The following is a 22,282-nucleotide window of genomic DNA, read 5'->3' on the forward strand; positions in this document are numbered from 1 at the left end:
CTGGTCCAGGAGAGCCTTGTCTGACTTTCCCGCTGCTCTTCAAAGGGCTTTCCTCCCTTCCTGGTTACACTGCATTTGAAATGTACTACATTTTGGTCTGTATGTACTTAAAAAGGAAACAGAAAATAAGTTGGATTTAAAAAAAAACAAAAGACAAAGAAGAAGTGAAGAGAGTCGAACAGATTTCTCATCCAGTGTTCGTAACCCAAATATTAGGTGAAGATAATCCAAAATGATAGCACAGTTCTTTTTTTTAATGTTTAGATCATGTTATCAAATAGATCATAGATTCCAGTTACCAAGCATCTGTAATCAACAAACATGAGTTGATGAATCCATAAGCTTAAAATTATTAAGAAATAGTATAATCTTGATTCACTAGTAAATTGAAGGTTGTAAACTTTTAGGTATTATTGAAAATCATCCCTTTACATGATATTTATTTGATAACACTCTTTATATTATAAAATCCCCAAAGGGGAAACAGAAACGCTACAAGTGCATTACAGAATGTCTCGTCCCCACATCCTTGCCCTTCCTCCCCCTCCTCCTCTTCCCCCGTGTGGGCATTTTTATGATATGGTAAGTGTAGGGCAAGGTCCTAGGAGCACAAAAGGCTTTGATCATTTTATGTCTTTGATGAGAGTACCTTGCATTTGGAGAGATAAGATATCTACATAGGCAACATCACCTGTATTGCTGTAAGTGTTCCTCCAAAAATATTTTAAGTCCTAACTATTCTAATTGTAAACAGAACCATTCCAGAAATAAAGCTGCTCTCTTCACTGTACAACGCTGCTTAAAAGATGGTATGGAAATCGCCCATGGCAACACTAAAAGCAAAAATAAACAAACACAATTTGTGCTCTTATGCAACTCAGCTGGCACCCGGGAAGAGAAAGCAGTGGGAGCGTCATCCATGGAAGGAGGTGGGACAGTGGAGCAAGGAGCAGCCCCGACACACTGGGAGTGTCTGTACCGGTGGCTGTGATGACCAAAGCTGGAGGGCAAATGTCATGGTCACGGGAGAGCAGGGTCAAGCCTGAGGTATGTGTTCAAAGTAAGTTGTCAAAGTTGGGGCCACTGAAGTAAGTGTCAGAGCTGAGGTATGTGGTGAGACAGGGTCAGTGACATGAGACGGATGAATGTGTAACTGATGGTCAACCCTGGTCCAGCAGCTACACACGGCAGGACAAGAGGTAAACGGTGGTGAGGATTTTAGGGGGTCGGGAAGATTAAGGAGGATGAAGGGGATGCCAATTCTCACAGTGGATATGGACAAAGGTGAGTCGGGCCCATCTACAACCGGTCTATGGAAGGACAGAAGTTAGAACTGAAGCCTCTTCTGAGACATAAACAGACTATCATTTTTTACATTAAAAGATTGCAACTGGGTCCAAGTCTCTGTAGTTCCACTGAAGGGAGTATGCCTGATAATTCTTGTTTATAACTTTCCCACAAAAGACAAAGAATGAAGACACCTCAACAGATCTGACCAGGTGTATCCCCAAGATTCCAAGCCACCGGGGAGAGCTGCCACAAGAACATGGCACTTTTGCTTTCTCTCAGGCTAGGAAAGGTATTAAATGATCCGGCCCTTCACAGGTCATTCTTGAAACTTGCCTGCTACCCTCACGGGGTGTCCAGCCTACCCATCTGTAGGGTCATGGTACCCACAAGCTCTGGCACAGTAAACACTCATGAAAGAAGAGAAAGGCCATCTTATGATGTAGTGAAGGGCCCTTCAGTAGTGGTATTCACGTGGAGGCTGGATGTTCAAGTCCAAGATACTGGAGAAGACATTTCTGGCCCTAGATTGAAGGTTCCTTCCAGCTCTGAGGTTTCTCTAACTTACCTGCAAACCATTGTTGACAGATGGGATATAAGGAAATGTTGTGTCATGAGACAGACGATATTTAGTAGAAATGTGATAAAGGAGTCCATCCAAAGAGATTGTGAGCTGACAGCCTTTCTGGAGCCAAAGAATAGGTAAAATTTTGTGGCTCCTGTCTTTCTGCCATAAATGCTCAATCTTGCAATGTCCGCGTCGGTTGTGGGCGTGGTCAAGAGCGCTGAGCGCTGGGCTTGAGTCCACCTGGGACAGAGGAGACCACGGTTCCCAAAGGAAAGACACCCTGAAAACAGCTAACTCCCATCAGTGATCAGATGGAGGAAGGTAGAGGACTCCATTTCGCTCTGAAAGGAACAGAGTTTCTAGTCAGTTAGATGCATTTTTCCTTATAGCTCAAAAATAAATAATGCAGGCAGCTGCTCACCTGAGCCTGCCCGCTCTCCCCTGAGAGTGTACTATCCATCCTTTAATAAATCCTCACTTTACCTTTTTAACCTCTAAGTCTTGTCTCTGAATTTTTTCTGGGACGGGACAAGAACCTGGTATACCAGTTGCACCTATCGGCAACATGTTTGGCGAGCTGCAGCCAGGAGATTGCAGATCTGGAGCATTCTCTCCCTGAAGGATCCATGGGAAACACCTCCTCCATCCCCAAGGACTCACCTTTTGGGTGCATTCTGAGTCACTGGAACCAATTTTCTCTAGATTCTTTAAAACATAAAAAATTCATTTTCTTTTGTAACACAGCCTGGCCCCAGTATAAACTCGGGGACAATGAGGAGGCCTGGCCAGAAAATGGAAGCCTCAACTATAATACTATCCTACAGTTAGACATTTTTTGTAAAAGACAGAGAAAATGGACAGAAGTTCCTTATGTTCAGGCCTTTATGGCCTTAAGAGAAAACCCAGAGGTTTGCAAGTCCTATGTAAGGGAACCTTGTCGGCTGGGACCCATTCAAGCTACACAGAAGCCCCTATAATAGCAAATCTGGAGGAACATAAGCCCCAGACAGAAGACCCAAGCCCAGATGCTCTTTCACCATCTTCAACCCCTCCCCCACGCTATAAGCCTCTTTACCCTTCCATACCGAAAGTGCAGCCAAACTTTCTTTGCCCCCTCCAGGAAGTAGCAGGTGGGCCTCAGGGAATTACCAGAGTCCACTCTCCATTTTCTTTAACCTCAACCAGTGTCGCACTCTCTTGGGCTGATTCTCAGAAGACCCCAGTTGGTTCACTGAAGATTCCAGGCACTGACTCTCTGCTTTGATCTTACATGGAAGGACCTAAATATTGTCCTTTCCCTCTGCTGCACCACTGAGGAAAAGACCCGTATCTGGGCACAGGCTCAAACATATGCTGATGGATTACATATTACCCAGCCTCAGCAATACCCTGTGGGCTTGACAGCAGTGCCTCTAATTGATCCCAATTGGGATTATCAGCCAGGCCAGCCTGGCATCACTAGAAGGGACTACATGGTCCTTTGCCTTATTGAGGGAATGAAATGGTGCATAATTAAACATGTTAACTATGATAAGGTTAAAGAGATCACCCAGGGCCGAGATGAAAATCCAGCCCTATCTCAGGCTCGGTTGGTAGATACCCTCAAAAAGTATACTAATGTAGACCCAAACACTTTTGAGGGACATACTGTATTTGCAACCCGCTTTATTAGCCAATCAGCCCCTGATATATGTAGAAAGCTTCAAAAGCTTGCCATGGGGCCCCAAACCCCTCTTAACCTTCTTATTGACACGGCCTGAAGTGTCTTTAATAATAGAGACCTGGCTGAGGAGGAAAGAAAGGACCAGCGTGGCTTAAGACGGGAGCGACGGCAAGCCAAGCTTCTGGCAGCTGTCATGATAAAACCTAACCCACCTCCTGGCCACCCCAAAAGTACTCCCAGAAGACCCCCACCAGAAAGAGGAGTCTGTTTTGGCTGTGGGAGCCCTGAACACTGGAGCAAGGAATGCCCAGGAAGCCGGTCTCAGCCTCCACCCAAGATGTCATGCCCACTCTGTAAAAAGATGGGCCACTGGAAGAGGGAATGCCCTCAGCTCCGAAGGGAGAGAGGAAATTCCCCAACACCAGTCAAGGCAGAGGTTGATTGATGGGACCCGGGACCTCCCAATGCTCCTGAGAAGACAGTCATCATCACACAGGAGGAACCACGGGTGACCATTGACATGGCAGGTAAGCTTGTCCAATTTCTAGTGGACACAGGAGCCACTTAATCTGTCCTGACTTCTCACGCTGGGCCACTTTCCCCTGAAACCTGCTCTATTGTTGGGGTAGAAGGAAGGGCAAAGCTAAAACATTTCACCACCCCTTAACTTGTACCTGGGGAAATACCCTTATGACTCATAAATTTCTTGTCATGCCTGAATGCCCCAGCCCATTATTGGGAAAAGATTTTTCTCTCAGCCTTGGGGCAATTCTTATGCTTCCTGAAAACCAAAAACAGGGCTTATTTTTGGCTGGAATATATATTACAAAAGATACAGTCCAGCCAAAAATCCCCCAGAAATAAAAAGAAACTTGTAGATCCACGGGTCTGGGATCAGGGAATCCCAGGAAAGGCAAAGTTTGTCACTCCTGTAAAAATAACTTCAAAGGAAACTAGTAACTTCCCTTCCAGCGCCAATATCACATAAAACCAGAGGCTTGACGAGGCCTCCAACCCCTAATCTCAAAATTCATTAAATATGGACTTTTGGTGCCAATCCCCCTGTAATACTCCAATCCTACCTGTCCTCAAACCAAATGGGGAATACAGAATGGTCCAAGATCTTCGAATCATAAATGAAGCTGTAATTCCTCTCCATCCTATTGTTCCCTACCCATACACAATCCTCACTCAGATCCCTGAGGACACAGCCTGGTTTACAGTCCTAGATCTTAAAGATGCCTTCTTTTGCATACCCATTCACCCTGATTCCCAATACCTTTTTGCTTTTGAGTGGACTGATCCAAACACTAATGAAACCCAACAATATACCTGGACTGTCCTTCCTCAGGGATTCCGGGATAGCCCACACCTGTCTGGCAATGCCTTAGCAAAGGAACTAAGGGAACTCAAATTAGAGACGGGGGCATTATTACAATACATAGATGACCTCCTTATCTGCAGCCCCTCAAAGGAAGCTTCAGACCAAAACACTACACAGGTCCTTCTCAGCACTCCTACTGCAGTAAAGTTACAGGGGATCACTAATTGGGTACATCTTTCTAGAATTAAACCTACCCCTCCCCCTGAGTCTTCGCAGGACACAGATTCCAGGCTGAGTACCATTATCTCCCCTTGTGCCTGCTGTTACCCTCGTCCGCCCACACTGACAAATATGCTTTGGTGGATTTGCATACTTATTGTCCTCCTCTTTCTCCTCTAGCTCTCACAATCTTATGAGTGCCGCTTTAACACCGCACCCACACCTGAAACAAAAAATGCTCTGTCAGTACTGGGTTTAGTAAAACCCGCTCCAAATCTAAAAGACACCCCACAGTTTCTTTTTTTTTCTCTTCCTTTTTTTCTTTTTCTCTTCCCCCCCACCCCCCAAATGCTAGGTACCCTAACTCCACCCTTACTTGTTCTTGTCTCATTTATCCAATCTCTTTGGTCTCAAGAGGTAACATGGAAAGATAACATAATAGTCAATAACTCTCGGATTATCGCTAAGGGAGAAAATCTCTCTCTGCTGGATTTGCCATCCACAACCCACCACCCCAGGAGACATAAGCACTACTCTCAAGGCCTACCCAGTCAACAACCACACTGTATTCTCTGCTTTTAATCAGTCTACTTTTGATCACTCTAGACAAGATTTCTCTTTAATCGTTACATGGGAGAGGCCCCCTCCTCTTTGTTACCACATCACACCTCCCTACTCAAAGGCTATAAATATCACCAAAACCTCCCTTATCTGTAATCAAGTTCTAGGATGTACCCCTTGTTACAATGATACTCACAGAGGAAACATAGACCCCTTTTCAGCCCGTGAGGCTCTCTCTAACAAAACATAAGCCTACCCCTAAATATCTTTAAGCCTATAAATTGGAGTGATATAGAGGGCCAGCCTCTTTACACATCATCCTGCACTCCTAACCACACACATGTATGCTATTACAATTCACAAACTAATGCCAACAAAACTTCTTGTGCTACTTATTATATCAGCTATCCCCTTACTATGAGCCTCCCTGACTATGAACCCCCTCCTGGATACTCCAAACCAAAAACAAAATTCAAAATACAGATGGACCCCTCCGTAACTGTCTCCCACCTCCCGAAACTTTTCTCCAGCTATATAACCAAACCAATCTCACAGTTTGACCAGCACCACCTGGATTATTATGGCTATGTGGAACCTCAGATAACTACCTCACAATGACCAAAGCCATTGCTCTCTCACATCCAGACAACACACTTCACTATGGGGACTGCACCTTGGGAACCGTGGCTCCAGCCCAAATAACTGTCCTCAATGTGACTCATCTGAGACAAAAAAGGGCCTTTGGTCTGGTACTAGCAGAAATTATAGGGACGGTAGGTGCTGCTGCCCCTTGGGGAGGATTTGCCTACCATGAGACAACCTTGAGGGACCTAACCTCCTCCCTGGATAACGCACTAAAGAAAACCGGAGACACTCTTACAAAAGTCCCTTGATTCTCTGGCAGGGGTAGTCTTTGACAATCGCCGAGCCCTAGACTATCTCTTAGCAAGCAAAGGAGGGGTTTCTGCAGTCATAAATAAAACATGCTGCACATACATTAATGTCTCAGGGGAAGTAGAAGTAAATGTTAAAGAAATTTATGAACAGGCTTCCTGGCTCCACAGGTACAACCAAGGAAAACAGGAATGGACTGTGACACTTAAGGGATCGTTTCCAGGATATACCTGGCTTCTTCCATTTCTAGGCCCCACAGCCACCATATTTCTCATCTTTCTCTTTGGTCCTTGTAATTTTAATCACCAAGTAAAATTTCTATCCTCTAGAATACAACAACTTCATCTTCAAATGATGATGCAACAAGGATTCCAACCCATTCCACCTGAAGATAAAGACCATCAACATCCATTGGACAAGGCCTCTGCCTCCTTCTACTCCCCACTCTCCATCCCTGCCACTACTAACAATCCCGAAACCTATATCTCTGACAGATAGCAAGGAGATCTGGGCCCACAGGTAGGGACTACGTCCATATTCAGCTTGAAGCAGTTACAGAAGACTGACCATCGCCCCTTTTCCCCTTAGAAGATTTTAAGGGTCCAGACTCCTTGAGGGGAAAATGTTAGAGCAGGCAGATAGCTAGATATGAGCAGAGAAAGGGGGACACAGATCAAATGGCAGGAATTAGGCAGAAAGGAGGGGCACAGGACAAATACAGGAAACCACACGTCATGTGAGCAGCAGGGATCCTTGGGCAGAGAAAGAAAAGCTGGAATCTTTGGGCTGATAAGGGACCACAACTTTTGGCTTGGAGACCAACAAAGAAAGGTCAGAAAAGGCAGGAATTTCCAGTGCCCGAATGTAACCTTTTACTCATTATGCCCTCATTTCAATAAAATTAGCCTTGCAGATCAGAAGTACCCATTATGCACCGACGCCATGAGGCTTCTGATCCAGACTAAATAAGGACAAAAATCCCTCCTCCCTTTGGGAAGGTGGAGTTGGGATGATAATCAGGGAATACGACACCCTATGTAACTAACTTGCCAAAGAAACTCAGGGCAGCTGCTCACCTGGTCCTGCCCACTCTCCCCTGAGAGTGTACTATCCATCCTTTAATAAATCCTCATTTTACCTTTTTAACCTCTAAAAAAAAAAATAATAATACTATGTTCAGCAAAGTCTGAGAAGCCGGCATTGACATTTTTAGCCTGCTTTATCAAGATTCTCTTAGTACTTGACAGACTTTAACCCAAATCCACACACTCCAAAAAGATAAAAAGCAGGAACTTACAGTGCATATCATTGTTGACAGGTGTGTCATTGTGAAAAAAGAAAAAAAATTTTTTTCTTTAGCAGCTATCACAGATTGGATTGGGATTGGTGCTATATTTTACTTATAAAGAAAACATAATGACGCATTAACTCTGAGTTAATTTTCTAGTAAAGGGTTGGTGTGACTTTGATCCAATAGCATGCTTTGTTCTGTATCACCTGAATTGGGGTTTAAGTCTGTGGCTATGAAGCAAAGCCAGGCCCACGCTGGGTTCAAACCCATAATCCAAGTCTCATCAGTACTATGCCGTGATCAACTTGAGCGCCTAGTGAAGCCAGAGGTGGGGAATGACCATACAAGACTAGACTGCAAGCTCTGTAACAGGGATCATGTCTGTCTGTATCTCAGCATTCAATACAGTGCCTAGAACATAGCAGGCATTTAACATGTATTTATCGAATGAAGTTTCTCCCCAAGGTATCAAGAGCCCGTATGTCTCCCATTTCTCCTTTCCTTTTTCCTTTCCCTGAGTTCCATTTCCCAAAGATATCTACTCTTCCACATTTCATGTGTTGAAAGATGAATTTAGAAGAGAAAGGACTTCCATGCAATTGGGGCAGAATCATGTTTGTCAACATGAGGAAACTTACTGAAGTCTTGAAACAAAGGGCAAAAATTCCCTCAAAAATCAATAGTAATAAATAATAATGATATAGTTTGGAAAAAGACAAATTAAGGTTACTATATCTTCTTTGACCCAACTTCTAGGAAGACGGTCCACTTGGTCAGGAGTTAGACTACTTTGTTGATGTCAGGCATCACCTGTGAAACGCTCTCCTTGCAAGCATCATCCATGGTGTATGTTTCCTATATGGTAGGAGAGGTGGTCCAGGTCCTATCATTGCAAAGTGAGACCCCACCCATTTCTAAATGGAGTTTGGAGTAGCAGGAGCAGAAAATACAACTCTGTAGAGCTGAAGGAGAGACAGTCTGCAACCCCCCAGGATCCTTCCTCATGCCTCTCACCTCGGGGCCGCCTTCTCCAAGCTAGGACGCCAACTCCAGCCAGGACAATGGCAAGGACGATGGACCCAGCAACAGCTTTCATCACCAGGGGGATAGTTTCCGATTCTGAAAGTAAGCCAATGAGGAAATATTCACAAGTGCCCCTCCCCTTCTATGTTAACTTTTGTCCCCGTGGTCATCAGGAAGCCAGCACTACTTTCCTTACTGTCGCATATTACTTCACAGCTCCATGGAAGGTAGTAACCTAAAACAGAGGAACAGCAGTTCCCAAAGGGCGATCCCGATCCATTAGATCTAAGCCACAATTTCCCTTTTTCATCTCCATCTCTCATATGTGCACAGGGGAGTTTTCTAGAGACCATAAGATATGAGATGATATCATCGCTCTGACAGCTAATGGAACATGTGCCTGTGTTTTCTTGTGTTTAAATTATTTAAAAATTTTAAATGTATAATACTCCTAAATAACAATAGATATAACCCACATAAACAAAATTGACTCTTTGGGGTCCTTGATAATTTTTAAGAGTATAAAGGAGCCCTGAGACCAAAAATTGAGAAGACATCTGATTTAACAGACCCATTCTAAAGCACACAGTGACCCATGCTTCCTGCTCGCCCCCTTTCCTCCCTGTCCCTCCCCAGACAGCCACAGCCCTGCCTGTACCCCAGGGAACCTGGTGAACCGTGTGGACACCGCCATGCTGCACGTGACAGGTGTAAAGGGCACTGCTCTGAGGCTCCAGCTCAACTGACACCCATGTCTGATAGGTCCCATCCCCACTGGGAAGAATGTCTCCAGAATCCATTTCTTGGATGATTTCTTCCCCATTTTTCTTCCAGATCATAGAAATTTCTGGGGGGTAGAAGCCATGTGCTCTGCAGTAAAGAGTGGTAATCCCTGGAGAAGTTTCTTTGCAATTTACTCTGACCAGCGGGGGCTCTAGGAAGAAGGAGGTAGAGTTAATTAGAAGTGTCTTATGTACTGAGCACACACTATGAGAACTTGACAATCGCATTTCCCAGTTCATTTTCTTCATCGCAGGGAACACCTAAAACCAAGAATGACCCAGAACCCAGAGTCACCAACAACAAACTCTTTCTGCTTTAGTCATTTGGAGTTTCCTGCAACCATTAAAATTAGATGGTTATTCAGCTAGTGAGTGGGAGAGTTGAAACTCAAACTCCAGTCATTTACCTCCAAAGCCAATGCTCTTGGACAGAGAGTCCATATTCATATCTGTGGGCAGATGCCTCCCTGAGGGGCCACCCCACCACAGCTCTGGAGAGTCCTACCATTAACAGCCACTCCTGTGGGAAAAGGCACCTTGCGTCTAGGAGTTTCCCCACAGCATGATGCAGACGTAATTCATTTTGCATAATGAGATCATATGCGAGAAGCTCTGTGTTAAATAAAAGTTGACCGTTTGAATCATATCTTTGATGTATAAGAGGAGCTTTTTACTGGAAGGAATCTTATCATAAATCCTTTAGTAAAGCAAAGACCCTCTACTTGTCTTCTCTGTCAGCTCAGATTTTCACTCATAATGGTGGTGTGTGAGCCCTGGGTTACTACACAACCTGAAGGATCACATCACCTCCCAAAGTATTTCCCAAATTATCATTGACAAGAGATGGAAGGATTTGCCTCACTGGATCCCACCAAAAGGAGGTGTTCCTGGAGGTGTTCCACTCTGTCAAGACAAGTGTAATTGCTAGATGTCATCAAAATGCTGATTAAAAAGTAACTAGCGAGAGTTTTCGTGGGGAGTTCCAGATCACCAAAGTCCAACGAATGAAATGGATTTCAGAATAGAGTGACTTTAACTTAGATTAGAGGACATTCTGTATAAATCCACGCGTTCTAACGATGTGGGGACGAGGTGTTCTCCCCCCTCTTTACCTGTCCTCTGGAGGGTGTCTTTCCCATACTCCAGGAATCTCTTTAAGCAGGCAATACATTCTTCCTCCAGCCAGTTCTTCTGATACTGTAACTCATGCCGATTGGCTTCCCATGCCCGCTTGGTGATGTGAGCCACGTTATCCATAGCCATCCAGGAGAGGGTATCTTTATTGAAGATGAGGAAATCCTGTCCGTCATATGCATATTGGAGAAACCCCGTGGTGCTTCCATCCTCCTGCAACTCACAGCCCATCATTCTCTGGTAAGTGTGAAGCCCTGGAATACACATGCAGGCAGGAAGGGAGGGGTTGACATGGGGATGTGGAGGTGGGTGCCCAGGCAATGTGACTGGGGGCTTGTCTGGAAGCATCCTCTGCCCCGGAATACATCACTGCACAGGCCCGCCATGGCATCACTGAGTCTCTAGGAGGTTCCTGTGATGTCAGCTCACCTATCAACAGATAATCTGCGGAGTATCTACTGCATGCCAAGGGAGTATGATAATTCCTGCCTGGGGACTTAGCCTATACTGGGAATGACTAATTGATAAACGTTTTAGTGCTGTGGAGGAGGGAGAGATATACAGGAACCAGAAATATCCCTGGGAGAGTTAAACGTAGTAAGTAACGTAGTAAGTTGTGTGTAAGTGAGCACCTCACCAAGCCTGGCCACCAGGAAATGGCACACACCACAGCCACATTCAGGATGGGAAAGGGGAGCACACAGGTCAGCAGCCTGAACGGGGACGGGACAGGGGTACGGGGGCGAAGGGCTCCTGGGGAAGAAGCAGACAACTTGGAAGACGCACAGGACAGATGGCAGGCACCGAACCCCATCATCCAGACTGTCCGAGCTTTCCCAAAAGAACGCAGCTCAGCAACTGCTCACATTTGCTGCCAGCCCAGGGACCTCTCTACTGGGACGGGGGCAGGAGATGACAAGAGTCCACCTCTGCTGCCTTCATCACCTGAGTGATTGTAGTGATGCCGCAGCTGCTTCAGTTCCACCGTGAACGTCTGCTGCCAGCCCCGCAGCAGCTGCGTGTGCCTCTCCCAGTGATCGGGCGCCAGGTTCTCCGCCACCCACAGGGCCCGCGGCTCCTTCCGCCGAGAGACACTGTCATACGTGGTGATGGGGTGAGAATCCACGTACCCAACTGAAATAAATTCGGGGATCCCATGGCCGGGATCTGAAACGCCCAGGCGAAAGTATCTCAGAGAGTGAGACCCTGGGAGGGAGGCAAAGAAGACAGAAATTTAGAGTCACAGACGAGCCCGACCTACAAGCTGCGTTCCGTTTAATCCCCACGTTAGTCCTCCGTGTTCGGCCGCACCCGTTCCTCCCGGGACCCAGCTGCTGCTTCCTCTGACAGAATCACCGAGCCCAGGGACGGGGGCCTGGAGAGGACTCGAGAGCTTTAGCAGAGACTTGAAGCCTGTTTTGTTCAGGTTTGGAAACCTTAGGAAGCAATTTTACAGGTAACTCAGCTCGGAAGTGAAGTAGAGTGTTCTGTGGGGGGCGGGGGGAGAGCCAGGACCACTCACTGGAGCCCCCAGGCAGAGCTGTCCCTGAGGGACTCTGAGGGTTTGAAAACCTTGAAAACCTAACACCACCACCTCGCCATTTTACCAACAAAGGCTCCAGTGGATAAATGAGGGCCCCCACCTCTCCACTGTGCATGCACATGGGTGTATGCGCGCGCGCACACGCACACACACACACACACACACACACACACACACACACACACAAAGTCTCCTTGACTGACCCACAGTGAAAACCCACATAAGGACTCAGGTGTCCCAAAGAAAATTTTTTAAAAGCATAGCACTTTTCCTGTTATACCAAACCAGCACTGTCAACCATTTTCCTATACTTTCTACTTTTTCCTTTGTCCACACGTCATGATAAGAATCGTGAGAATCACTCAGGGTCAAAAGGAGGCTAAAATGGAACAAAATTGTTTGGCCCTCTCTGCCGCTTCTGCACTGAACGTCTCTTGGCTTGTCCAGGAAGCTCCTGGGCTGGCGGAGACAGATGAGGCAGTTTCCAGGTAGTGGGATGGGTGTCATGATCAGGTCAGTGCAGGGTGTGGGCCCTCAGGGAAGACTTTCCAGAGAAGAAACATCTTAGGGGGGCTCTCGGGACAGGTAGGAGGTGAGCAGGCAACAAGGCTGGGAAGGGACCACAGGAGGGAGGATGTGGGAACCACGTGTGCAGACAGGATGTGGGACAGTGTGGCCCGTGGAGGGAACCAATGGCCCAGGACCGCTGGAGCACAGCAAGCATCACAGAGAAGACTGGGACAGACGACACCCAAGAGGCAAGCAGAGCCCAGGCTGAGAAGGCCAAGGGCCTCCCGGCTGTGCCAAGAAGCTGCAGGGATAAGGCGCTTGGCACGATGCCCTTCTTCCCCTACTCTGCTCAGTGCTGTCTGGAAATGCCCATAGCCCAGCCTTTTGTCCGGCTGCCTCCTGCCATCCTGACCCATCTAAATCCTCCCCAGTCAAAAACCATCTCCAAAGACACTCCCAGGACCAGCCCTGACATTTGCATGCTCGAGTCAAGAGGATAAAGGAGGCCCACAGTCCAGAGATCCAAATATTTAAAAGGGATAAATCAAGCTAACAAACTGCTAAATAACTTGTATCTTCCTACCTTGACAAATATCCTTTCATATGACCTCAAAGGCCAAGTTCAAATTTAAAACTCTCAGACTTTGCGGTGGCACAGAGAAAGCTGGCCTGAGACCCTTGGCCTGAGTCCCAGCTCTTTCTCCATCTACCCCAGCTCCTCCCAGCCCTGCTACAGGCCTTGTGCCCACATGCAGACATCTCTGCTCTCTCATTCAAGCTCCAGCCACAAACACTGCCTCTTTGCTACCTCTTGGGCCAACTAGAACCCTCACCAGCAGCCTAGTCCAGCCTTAGGCGAATGGACCAAAGGAAGAGGCCTGTGTAAACCCAAACAGCCCCAAGTCATCTAGGCAGCCAACTGCAAGCTCCCGGATACCTGCAGTTTGGGCTGGAGCAGGGCCCTCTAAAGTGTGAGGCCACATTCACAACTTCTCTTGCCCATGTCTAAGGGCTGGACTTAGACATCACTTCTCCTGATTTTTTCCAGGCAGCCCATACCGACGCTGTTGTCCCTTTTGTGAGCTCCCTGAGTACTTAGACCTTTGGGCATGGCTCTTGTCACTGCGGAGAACTTTGGAGGGGTGTCAGGCCCCCATTCCCCAGGCTGAATACCACTTAATGATGTTCACGCCTTCCTCTTCATTTATAAATACATATTTAAGAAGAAAGCCAAACTAAAAGAAAACCAGTTCACAAAATGGTTGGGTAAGTTTTGTTCACGAAAGTCTATAATTTTCTTTTTTCTAAAACTGTTTCTGAAAGAATTCATAATGGCAGATTATCTTTTAGAACTGACTGCCCTAAGGCCAGGGAACGCTTACCTTAATTACGAGGGGAGATAGGGTTCCCTGAGACTGAACCAGGCCTGCTGGCCCCTTCCAACAGAAGACACCAGGTCTGTAAACACAGCGCAAGCTCCCCGTTCTCCCTGCTCCTTTAGCTGGGGAAGGGGCAGTGTGGCAGGGTTCAGAGCAGGCACTAACCCTGGAGGTTGTATCCTGCATGTCAGCTGCAGAGCTGAGCAAGACAGAGGCTGGTCTCCCCCAGGCCTGGGCTGAGCATAAGGGCCCCAAAGTCCTTCTACTCAGCTTTGATCTTTTATTCCGCACCCCTTTCCCTCCCTGTGGGGTAGCAGCTGGGGTGGGGAGGCAACTCAGTGGAAGCCTCTGAGGCTGGATATAAGATCATCGTAAAAGTGTTGGTTCTTATGAAAACAAGAGCCAGGTAAAGCAGAAGCACCAATTCTCTCCCCAAAACAACAGCTGCCTCTGTTCTCTTAATCTTTATTCACCCTCTGCCCACTTCTCAGTCCTAAGGTACTGAAAACTGGGACTTGGCTTCTTCCCTCTGTACTTCCCGCAAGGCCTAGCACAGGGAGCCTGGCCCATGGCGGGAGCTTCTTAAATATTTGTGAATTAAACTGTCGGTAAAACACTTTGTTTCTCTCCTTCAAAACAGTGAAATATGCTGAAATGAATAAGAATCTATTTGATCTGGAACTTATATTTCTAAAAAAGTACTTTTCATAAAGACCAGGCTGGTGACTGGGGAGCAGAGCTGAAATTTAATTTACATCCAGTCCAAAGTCTGCAAAAGGTATGTATGCTTGAGTCTGCAACTGATTTTACAAACAGTTCTATTTCTCCCCGTCTGGAAAGGTTTGGTGGCTGCTCTGCAGATACACACGTGTTTAAAGATGGAGGCCAAAGGAAGAGCAAGTCATGAAGATCAGTTCCCACACTCTCTTATTATTCGTCTGTGTATTCAACAAACACGTGAGCACCTCCTCTGTGCCACATGCTGTTCCAGGCCCTGAACACACCCTTGACAAAACAGATAAAAATGTGTGCCCTTCTGGAGCCTACATCCTCATGGAGGAGGGGAGGAGGGCAGACGATATAAAATACATACATATAACATGTCTTTTTTAAAGCAATGGAGAAAAACAAAACAGCAACGAGGACTAGGCATTATGATTTTAACCATCAGTACTTAAGGAAGGCATCCTGAGAAGGTGACTTCTGAATGAGTGCCTGCAGGGAGTGAGGGGGTGGACAGACATCTGGGGACCGCAGCCCAGGCGGGGGGTGGGGGTGGGGGCTGTCCAGAGGCCCAGCAGAAAGGACATGCCTGGCACAATCCGGGGAGCAGCAGTGAGGCCCGGGGCCGGAGCGAGGGAGTGAGGGGAAGAGAAGGAGACAGGAATGCTTCCACAGTTACTGATAGCAGAAACATCACAGAAATCTAACTCCAGGGACAGAATGGGAGAGGGGAGGGAAGAAGGAATTTGAAAGGAGACTGTTGCTGATTGGGATAGCCCTTGCCTTGGAGTCCGGGTTTCCTTTTATGCCATCTGAGGTCTACATGCTTGGTAGATGCCAACAAACGAAATAAAATAAAATAAAACAAAAGTGTTAACAACTTGGGGCATTACTGCTCAACAGGATTTATTCTAAGCGAGTATCACTGACATCATCTCTACTCATATTGCTTAGAATTTGTGTAATTTCGCTTCCTTGTAAAAATGTAACTTCATAAAAATCTGCATTATCCAGCGTTTATAAGAGATAAATAGAGAGACACATGGTCTGTTGCCAACACTGTCCAAGGACAGTGGAATGCCCTTTTCTCCAGCCTCCATCTCAGTCTAATTCCTGGTGTAGGAGCAGTTTTTCTCCACTAGCCAGCCCTGACTTCAAAGGCTGCTCTGCCCCTGAAGGCTGGCCTCCATCTGCCGGTCATCTGCCCGTCCGCCCTCGTGCAGCCGCGGCGTGGCTCTGCTCCAGGAATCACAGCCCTGTCCCCTTCGTTTGCCATGGACCCAATTACCCATCTGGTGTGTCCACAGGTACAAGTCATGCTTGCTCCTTAGCTGGGCTTCCAAAATGCTCCCTCAGCTGTGACAGGAAGCTGGCTGACAGATGTGAATTCAGTAACTCAGAACAGCAAAGGCAGGGGAAGCCGGTGGTACCCTTTCTCTCACGGTACATCAGACCTTGTGATAAGTTATATCCTACGGCCATGCTGCCCGGATGACAAGATTTCCACTATAACTATGAAGGTTGAATCATCTGAAAAGACCTGTATTTGACCATTTGTAATCTATCAAAATGGCAATTTCGTATGATTCCATCTAACCTGACTCTTTCTTCTTGCTGCAATAATTATGAAATTAGGTTTCTCTCTCCCTTTCCATGAACAGATTATCAGCAGCAACTCACTTATGGAACTGAAATTTACAATTTCGAATTTGGTCCAGGCCAGTCAAGCGGCTTCTCAAAGAACACCTGCTGCCCTGTCCCAATAGCCCGTGACAGACATTGCTGGAACGCCCAAACCACACAGCCTAACAGCAGTTAGACCAGACGCAGCGGTGACTGTATGTCCTCAGTGATGTGCCCTTTAACCTGGACCATTTTGACAAAAGGCTGTGAAAATCACTGGATTATAAAATAACTGATAAAGTGTTTTCAGGTATTCGTCGATTGGGGCAACTGATATTTACTGAGTTCCTACAAACATGAACAAGGAATCATGAGACAGTGTGAGGAAGGGAACAGACCAGACACCAGTCACTTCCTCCAGGAACTTAAGTATTATCGGACAGCTAAAGCACATGACATAAACGAATGCAACATGAGAACACGTGACAGCAGACAGTAAGTGCCACAAAAGAGGTACCCATAGGGGTAGGGGGTATAGCTCAATGGTAGATCGTGGACTTGGCGTGCACGAGGTCCTGGGTTCAATTCCCAGTACCTCTGTTAAGGGGAGCGGGTGAAGAAGAGGTACCACCGGAGTACTCCAGCAGCTAGAGGAGAGAGAGCCTACTCTCACATGGAGGAATCCAGAAATGCCACAAGGAGGAGGTGGAAAACCTTCTGGGAAGTTGGGCCTTCCGTGAACCGTGAAGGGCAGCAAAATCAGAGTCAAAACCCTCAGAACTGCACCGATTTCTTCTTTTTTTCCTTTTTGTATTATTTAATTATTTTACTTTGGCTGGAGGGCAGGTAACTAATTTGTTTTTACAGGAGGTACTGGGGCTTGAACCCAGGACCTCGTGTATCCTAAGCATGTGCTCTACCACTTGAACTAGAGCTCTACCCTCTCCCCCAGAATTGCACTGATTTCTTGAGCACATGCCATATAGTAGCTACCATGCTAAGCCTTTGATAAACTTGAGTTACATTTATTTACTCCTCACAGCAACCCTTTGAGGTAGGTCTCAAATTTCCTGTTGCACAGATAGAAAAGGGGTGCAGAGAGATGAAGAAAATTGCCCAAGATCATCCTCAGAATCCTTAAGTGAAGGACCCGGGAATTACACTCCGACCTCTCAGGCGGGAAGCCCCTCTGCCTTAGACTACCCAGCTGGTCCTAAGCAGAGGCACTGCCCCATCCCAGGCTCTGTTTCAGGCTCCTGGGCCGGATCACCATTGCTCTCTGCCGCCCCCTTGTGTCAAGGATGACTCACTGTCTTGGATTTCCCAGTTGCTGGGGGCCCCCAGGGCCCAGACCTTCCTACAAGTGTGTGTGGGTCCTGATTGGATAACTGGTTCAACAAAGTCCCAATTATTTGCTGGCCCTCCCAAGTAGCCCAAAGCCTTAATACAGTCAAAATGATTGTGATTCCTGGGAACCGCTCTCTGGAATTCAAGGCATCGTGAGAATGAGGGGGAGAAGTGGAGGGTGATATTTTTAGTCAAGAGGGCCTTTGGACACTTCTCAAACTATGCAGTGATGTGGGCGGTTCTATGCGCATTAAGAGCTGCCAGTCCCTCTCCTAACACCTCCTCTCACTACAGGCCAGGAAGTGCTGAATATGGCAGTTTGACTTCTTGGTTACTCTTTTGAGGCTACCCTTCGGAGGTTACCAATGTCTCCTTTCATTTAAGATTTATTCTTTTCTGAATTTCCAGTAGGCACAGTCCTAGCTGCTAGGGATACGGCGATGAACACACCGAAGCCCCAGCCCTCTGAGCTCCTTTCTAGAAGGAATACTGGCAATAGATAAATATCTGATATAAGATTAGCTGATAGTGGTTGTGGAGTGAAATAAAGCAGAGAAAGGAGACAGAGTATGAAGAGGACCGATCTTTTAGGTAGAAGGACCAGGGATGGCCTCTCCGAGCAGGTGGCATTTGAGCAGCGATGTGAATGAAGTAAGGAAGTGAGCCATGAAAGAAGGACCTTCCAGACACAACAGCAAGCCCACGTCCTCAAGGTTGCTGCGTGCTCCGCGTGATGAGGAGCGGTCCCCAAGGAGACCACTGGGGGCCACACAAAGCTTTGGAGAAGCTGGTGGGCTTTTTTCTCAGTTCTCTCTGTATACAAGGATGACCATACGTCTCCTATTTCCCTGAAGAACTGCAGTTTTATGAGTTTTATTCTTTTTAAATGATTCGTTGAAATTGCAACCAAAAGTGATCTGGTACTTATACTCTTGAAAGGTTTTCCATAATAAATATAAATTTGGACGTCAGAAAGAATGTCCTTTCTCATCTGTCTCAATTTGGGTTTCATAAAGCAAGTGTTTAAAGAGCCACGTGTTTGATCTTTAACCTAGGCCCCCTCCTTCCAGCTCTTGGCAAATCCTCTGGGGTAAGAGCATGATTGAGGTCAATGGATTTTAGTGAGAATAGACAGATACTCCAATTAGTTAGGAGAAAATCTACAAATTAGTTGAATTGCTCAGATTTAGATGGATTCAATGTCAACCAAGAAGAAGACGGCCTTAGGGGAGTAAAACATTATCTTGGAGAAATTTCCACTGCACATACCTTGGCAACAGCTCCATGGAAACAGACTGAAGTCTAGTAGAGTCTACAGCAAATGCCCATATTTTCGCATGTTAACTCTTTGAACTCAAGGTCATTTCTAAGCAGATCATCCTCAAGTCTGTCTTTTAACACTAGCCTGGTTGACAATTTAGGGGGCTTATCCATCATCAGTCCTTGTCTGTGAAGGACTCTGTCATTCATGAAGCAGACTGATACATCCATGGAGTGATGAGTCGTATCAAGAGACTGGCCTTGGCTATTTCAGGATCAAACACAGAAGCCACATATGGCTCTGCAAGAGAGATCCCCCTGTGTGCTCCACCCTGACTACACCCATCTACACTAGCTCAGTTTCCCACGGGCTGAAATGAAGAACAAGATGAGTTGTAAAACATGAAATATCTTTCTTTTTCATACAAACTCCGCACTGGAGTAAACCACAGTTGTGAGTTTGCAGCCACTGTTGCTGCCCACGTTCTCCAGGCCTCACGGTCAGGTCACTTTAATTTCTTAGGGACGTCACCTTGGAATATAAATTTACTCAGAAGTCAACTATTAAATGCCAACTGGTCACTAGGGAATGCCAGGGAAGTAAAGAAGAGAAAACTGAGGGGCTCTCTCCCCACGTTTAACAGAGCCTTGAAGGAGAGATTCTTGTAAACAGAGAATTATAACACTGTGAGCAGGAGCCGTGGGGGGACAAAGGAAAGCGTGGCCTCCTGCAGGCTGTGGAGTCAATGAAAGCAACGCACTGGAGGTGATGTCGGCGTGATCTTGACATTGAACTGTGATCCCAAGTCCTCTGGTGTCTCCTCCCTGCATTTCCATGTCTAGAAGCTCCTACTCAGGGCCAGCATTAGACTGAAATATCAAGCAGACCGAGTCTTTTTTCATAACCTCATCTTCCTTCCCTGTCAGCATCCCTCAGTGCTCAGGAACGCTCAGTCAGTGTCCTGGCAGGTAACAGCCTTTGCTCCAGATGAGTCACATGAAGAAACTTTAATGAAGGTATGGGCCAGGTTAAGGGAACAAATGAGGGATGATGGGGCACCCCAAAGCCAGCAGCTATAGGAAGCCACTCCTACCCCTAGGGTTGCAGAGATAAGAGCAGCAACTAGTGTTACTGAAGCCCAGTGGGAGCTAGAACCGTGAAGAAGGGGCTATTCCGAGAAAACAACAATGCAGAAGGACGCAGCTACGACCAGAGACGCTAGAGAAGGAGGGAAAGGAGGAAGAAGGAAACAATACCCCAGCCTCTCTGATCGCTCTCCTTTCAGTGTCTCCTGTTGGGTGAATCCAAACAGAAATCGGCTTGTAGCAGTCAGTGGCCCAAGGCACAAGACAGGACCGAGAAGGATGAAGTTGAAGGAGTCAAAGGAAGAATAAACAACACAAAGTGACCTCCCCTGCCCTTTATACTTGACTGGTTTTATTTCTCATTCCACTAGTCATCTATGTGCCAAGCATTCACATCCAGAGGGGCTGTGATGTTGTGGGAGAGCCCTGGACCGCGGGCTAGGAGACCTGCGCGCACTTCCAAGTCTGCTTATCCTGTGAGCTGAGTCAGCCTCTCCGGGCCTGGGTCTCCTCCTCGTGAAATGGGAATATTTTCTTAGCCTGCCACAGGGTTAGAGAGACCGTCACATTAAACGTGTATAGGGGACATTGTGGTCACCTTAGTGGAGAGTCCTTTAAGGATCAAATACAGGTAATATATAGGGTTTTCGACCTTCTAGAAATATCACCCTTTACCTCCCTCCTCCTTTCCTGTTTTCATCCTGTGTCTCTTACCCTCATCCCCAGTCCTTCCCATTTCTGACCTGAATGGTGGGACTTTTCTGGATTAAATTTCTATACAAACAGAACCCACGTCTGTCTTGTTCAGTGTCATATCCACAACAGTGTCTGGCACATAGTAGGCCATCAACCAATATTTGTGCAATTAACACACAGCTGATTTGAAAGAGCTCCTTCCTGTCCTGCTCATGGATCACCGCCTATGTAGGTGGCCCAGGCCCACCCGGCCCCCTGGGAGTGCGGCCCCTAACTGGGCAAGTGGTCGCTTAGGGCAGAGAAGCCCGGCGCTTCCAGCCTAGAGGCCTTCTTATGTGCTTGGGGCAACAGAGGGCCTCTGCTTCCCTTCTAACATGGGTCTCCTGAACGGTGAGGAGCTCCTTCTACTCAGTTGATACCGCTTACACCCAGTCAACAAGTGCAGAACCGTGGTTCTGTCTTTCTGGGAACCTGTGCTACAGGTACGGCTTGTGGTGAGGAGGGAAAACAAGTAACCCTGAACAGTGGATCTGCTCCCTGTTCAATGGCCCTGAAACCCTGACTGCATCCTCATGAGACTTGCCAAGCTAGTGGAGAGAAAAAACAAAAGTGAAAGATATAAGCAGAAAAGAAAGAGAGCATGCTCAGAAGGGGAGCAGGAAGTTACCCGAAGGATCTTTCCAGAATGGCTCCCATCCCCTCAGAAGGTGGGTGACATCAAAATCCTGCCCAACACGAGCTGGAAAATCGCGCAGCTAGTCTATCACTCCGACAATTCCTGGGTTTAATAAACACACTTTTCCGCCCCTGGCTTCTTTATTTCACCAGAAGTTTTAGGAAGTTGCTGGTTCCCCGAGGCTGCCTCAGCTGCGGGCTTGGGAGCAAAGAGAACTTGGGGTACTCACGAGCGTCGCTGTGCTTCGCAGTTAATACAACGATGAGAGGTAACAGGAGCACCATCGGCCCCTCTGAAGTCCTTCTCTTTCCCATTCTTTTCACCAAAGCACTGACAGATCCCTGCTGATCTTTCAAGAACCTATACAGGCGGCTCTGGAGTGATTCAGCGACTGAGTGACACTCAGGGCTCTCTCCCAGTAAAAGCAGGGGAAATCGCGTTGTCAGTTGCTAGGTAGAATAGAGAGAAAACAAAGTACCGCCTTCCGCAGTGCTCTTTAACCCTTTGTTGGTCTTAGACTCTGCTTGCTCCTTTTGCTATGTCCATCTTGATTCTGTTCCCAACTTGTTTTGTTTGTTTTTTATTGAGTTATAGCCAGTTTACAATGTTGTGTCAATTTCTGGTGTACAGCACAATTTTTCAGTCATACATGAATATACATTTATTCGTTTTCATATTTTTTTTCACTCAACT

The 22,282-nt window shown here is 46.8% G+C and overlaps 1 protein-coding gene across 2 annotated transcripts; it reads right to left on the reverse strand.

Annotated features, from left to right (window-relative positions):
* Window positions 1-243: 243 nt before the first annotated feature.
* On the reverse strand, window positions 244-21,999 carry LOC102541650 (major histocompatibility complex class I-related gene protein). Of its 2 annotated transcripts, XM_015245700.3 has the most exons (6): window positions 21,819-21,999; window positions 11,692-11,952; window positions 10,725-11,000; window positions 9,489-9,764; window positions 8,822-8,926; window positions 244-2,196 (listed from the first exon to the last, which is right to left on the reverse strand). In XM_015245700.3, exons 1-6 carry the CDS (start codon window positions 21,901-21,903, stop codon window positions 2,156-2,158), a joined length of 1,044 nt encoding a protein of 347 aa, XP_015101186.2. In that variant the 5' UTR covers window positions 21,904-21,999; the 3' UTR covers window positions 244-2,155. The 2 variants fall into 2 exon arrangements, with proteins under 2 accessions (XP_015101186.2, XP_072802102.1); XM_072946001.1 differs by lacking the exon at window positions 9,489-9,764 and having other exon boundaries at window positions 21,819-21,992.
* Window positions 22,000-22,282: the final 283 nt, after the last annotated feature.

This window comes from Vicugna pacos, chromosome 21 (assembly GCF_048564905.1).
Source record: "Vicugna pacos chromosome 21, VicPac4, whole genome shotgun sequence".
In the NCBI taxonomy this organism is placed as follows: Eukaryota; Metazoa; Chordata; class Mammalia; order Artiodactyla; family Camelidae; genus Vicugna; species Vicugna pacos.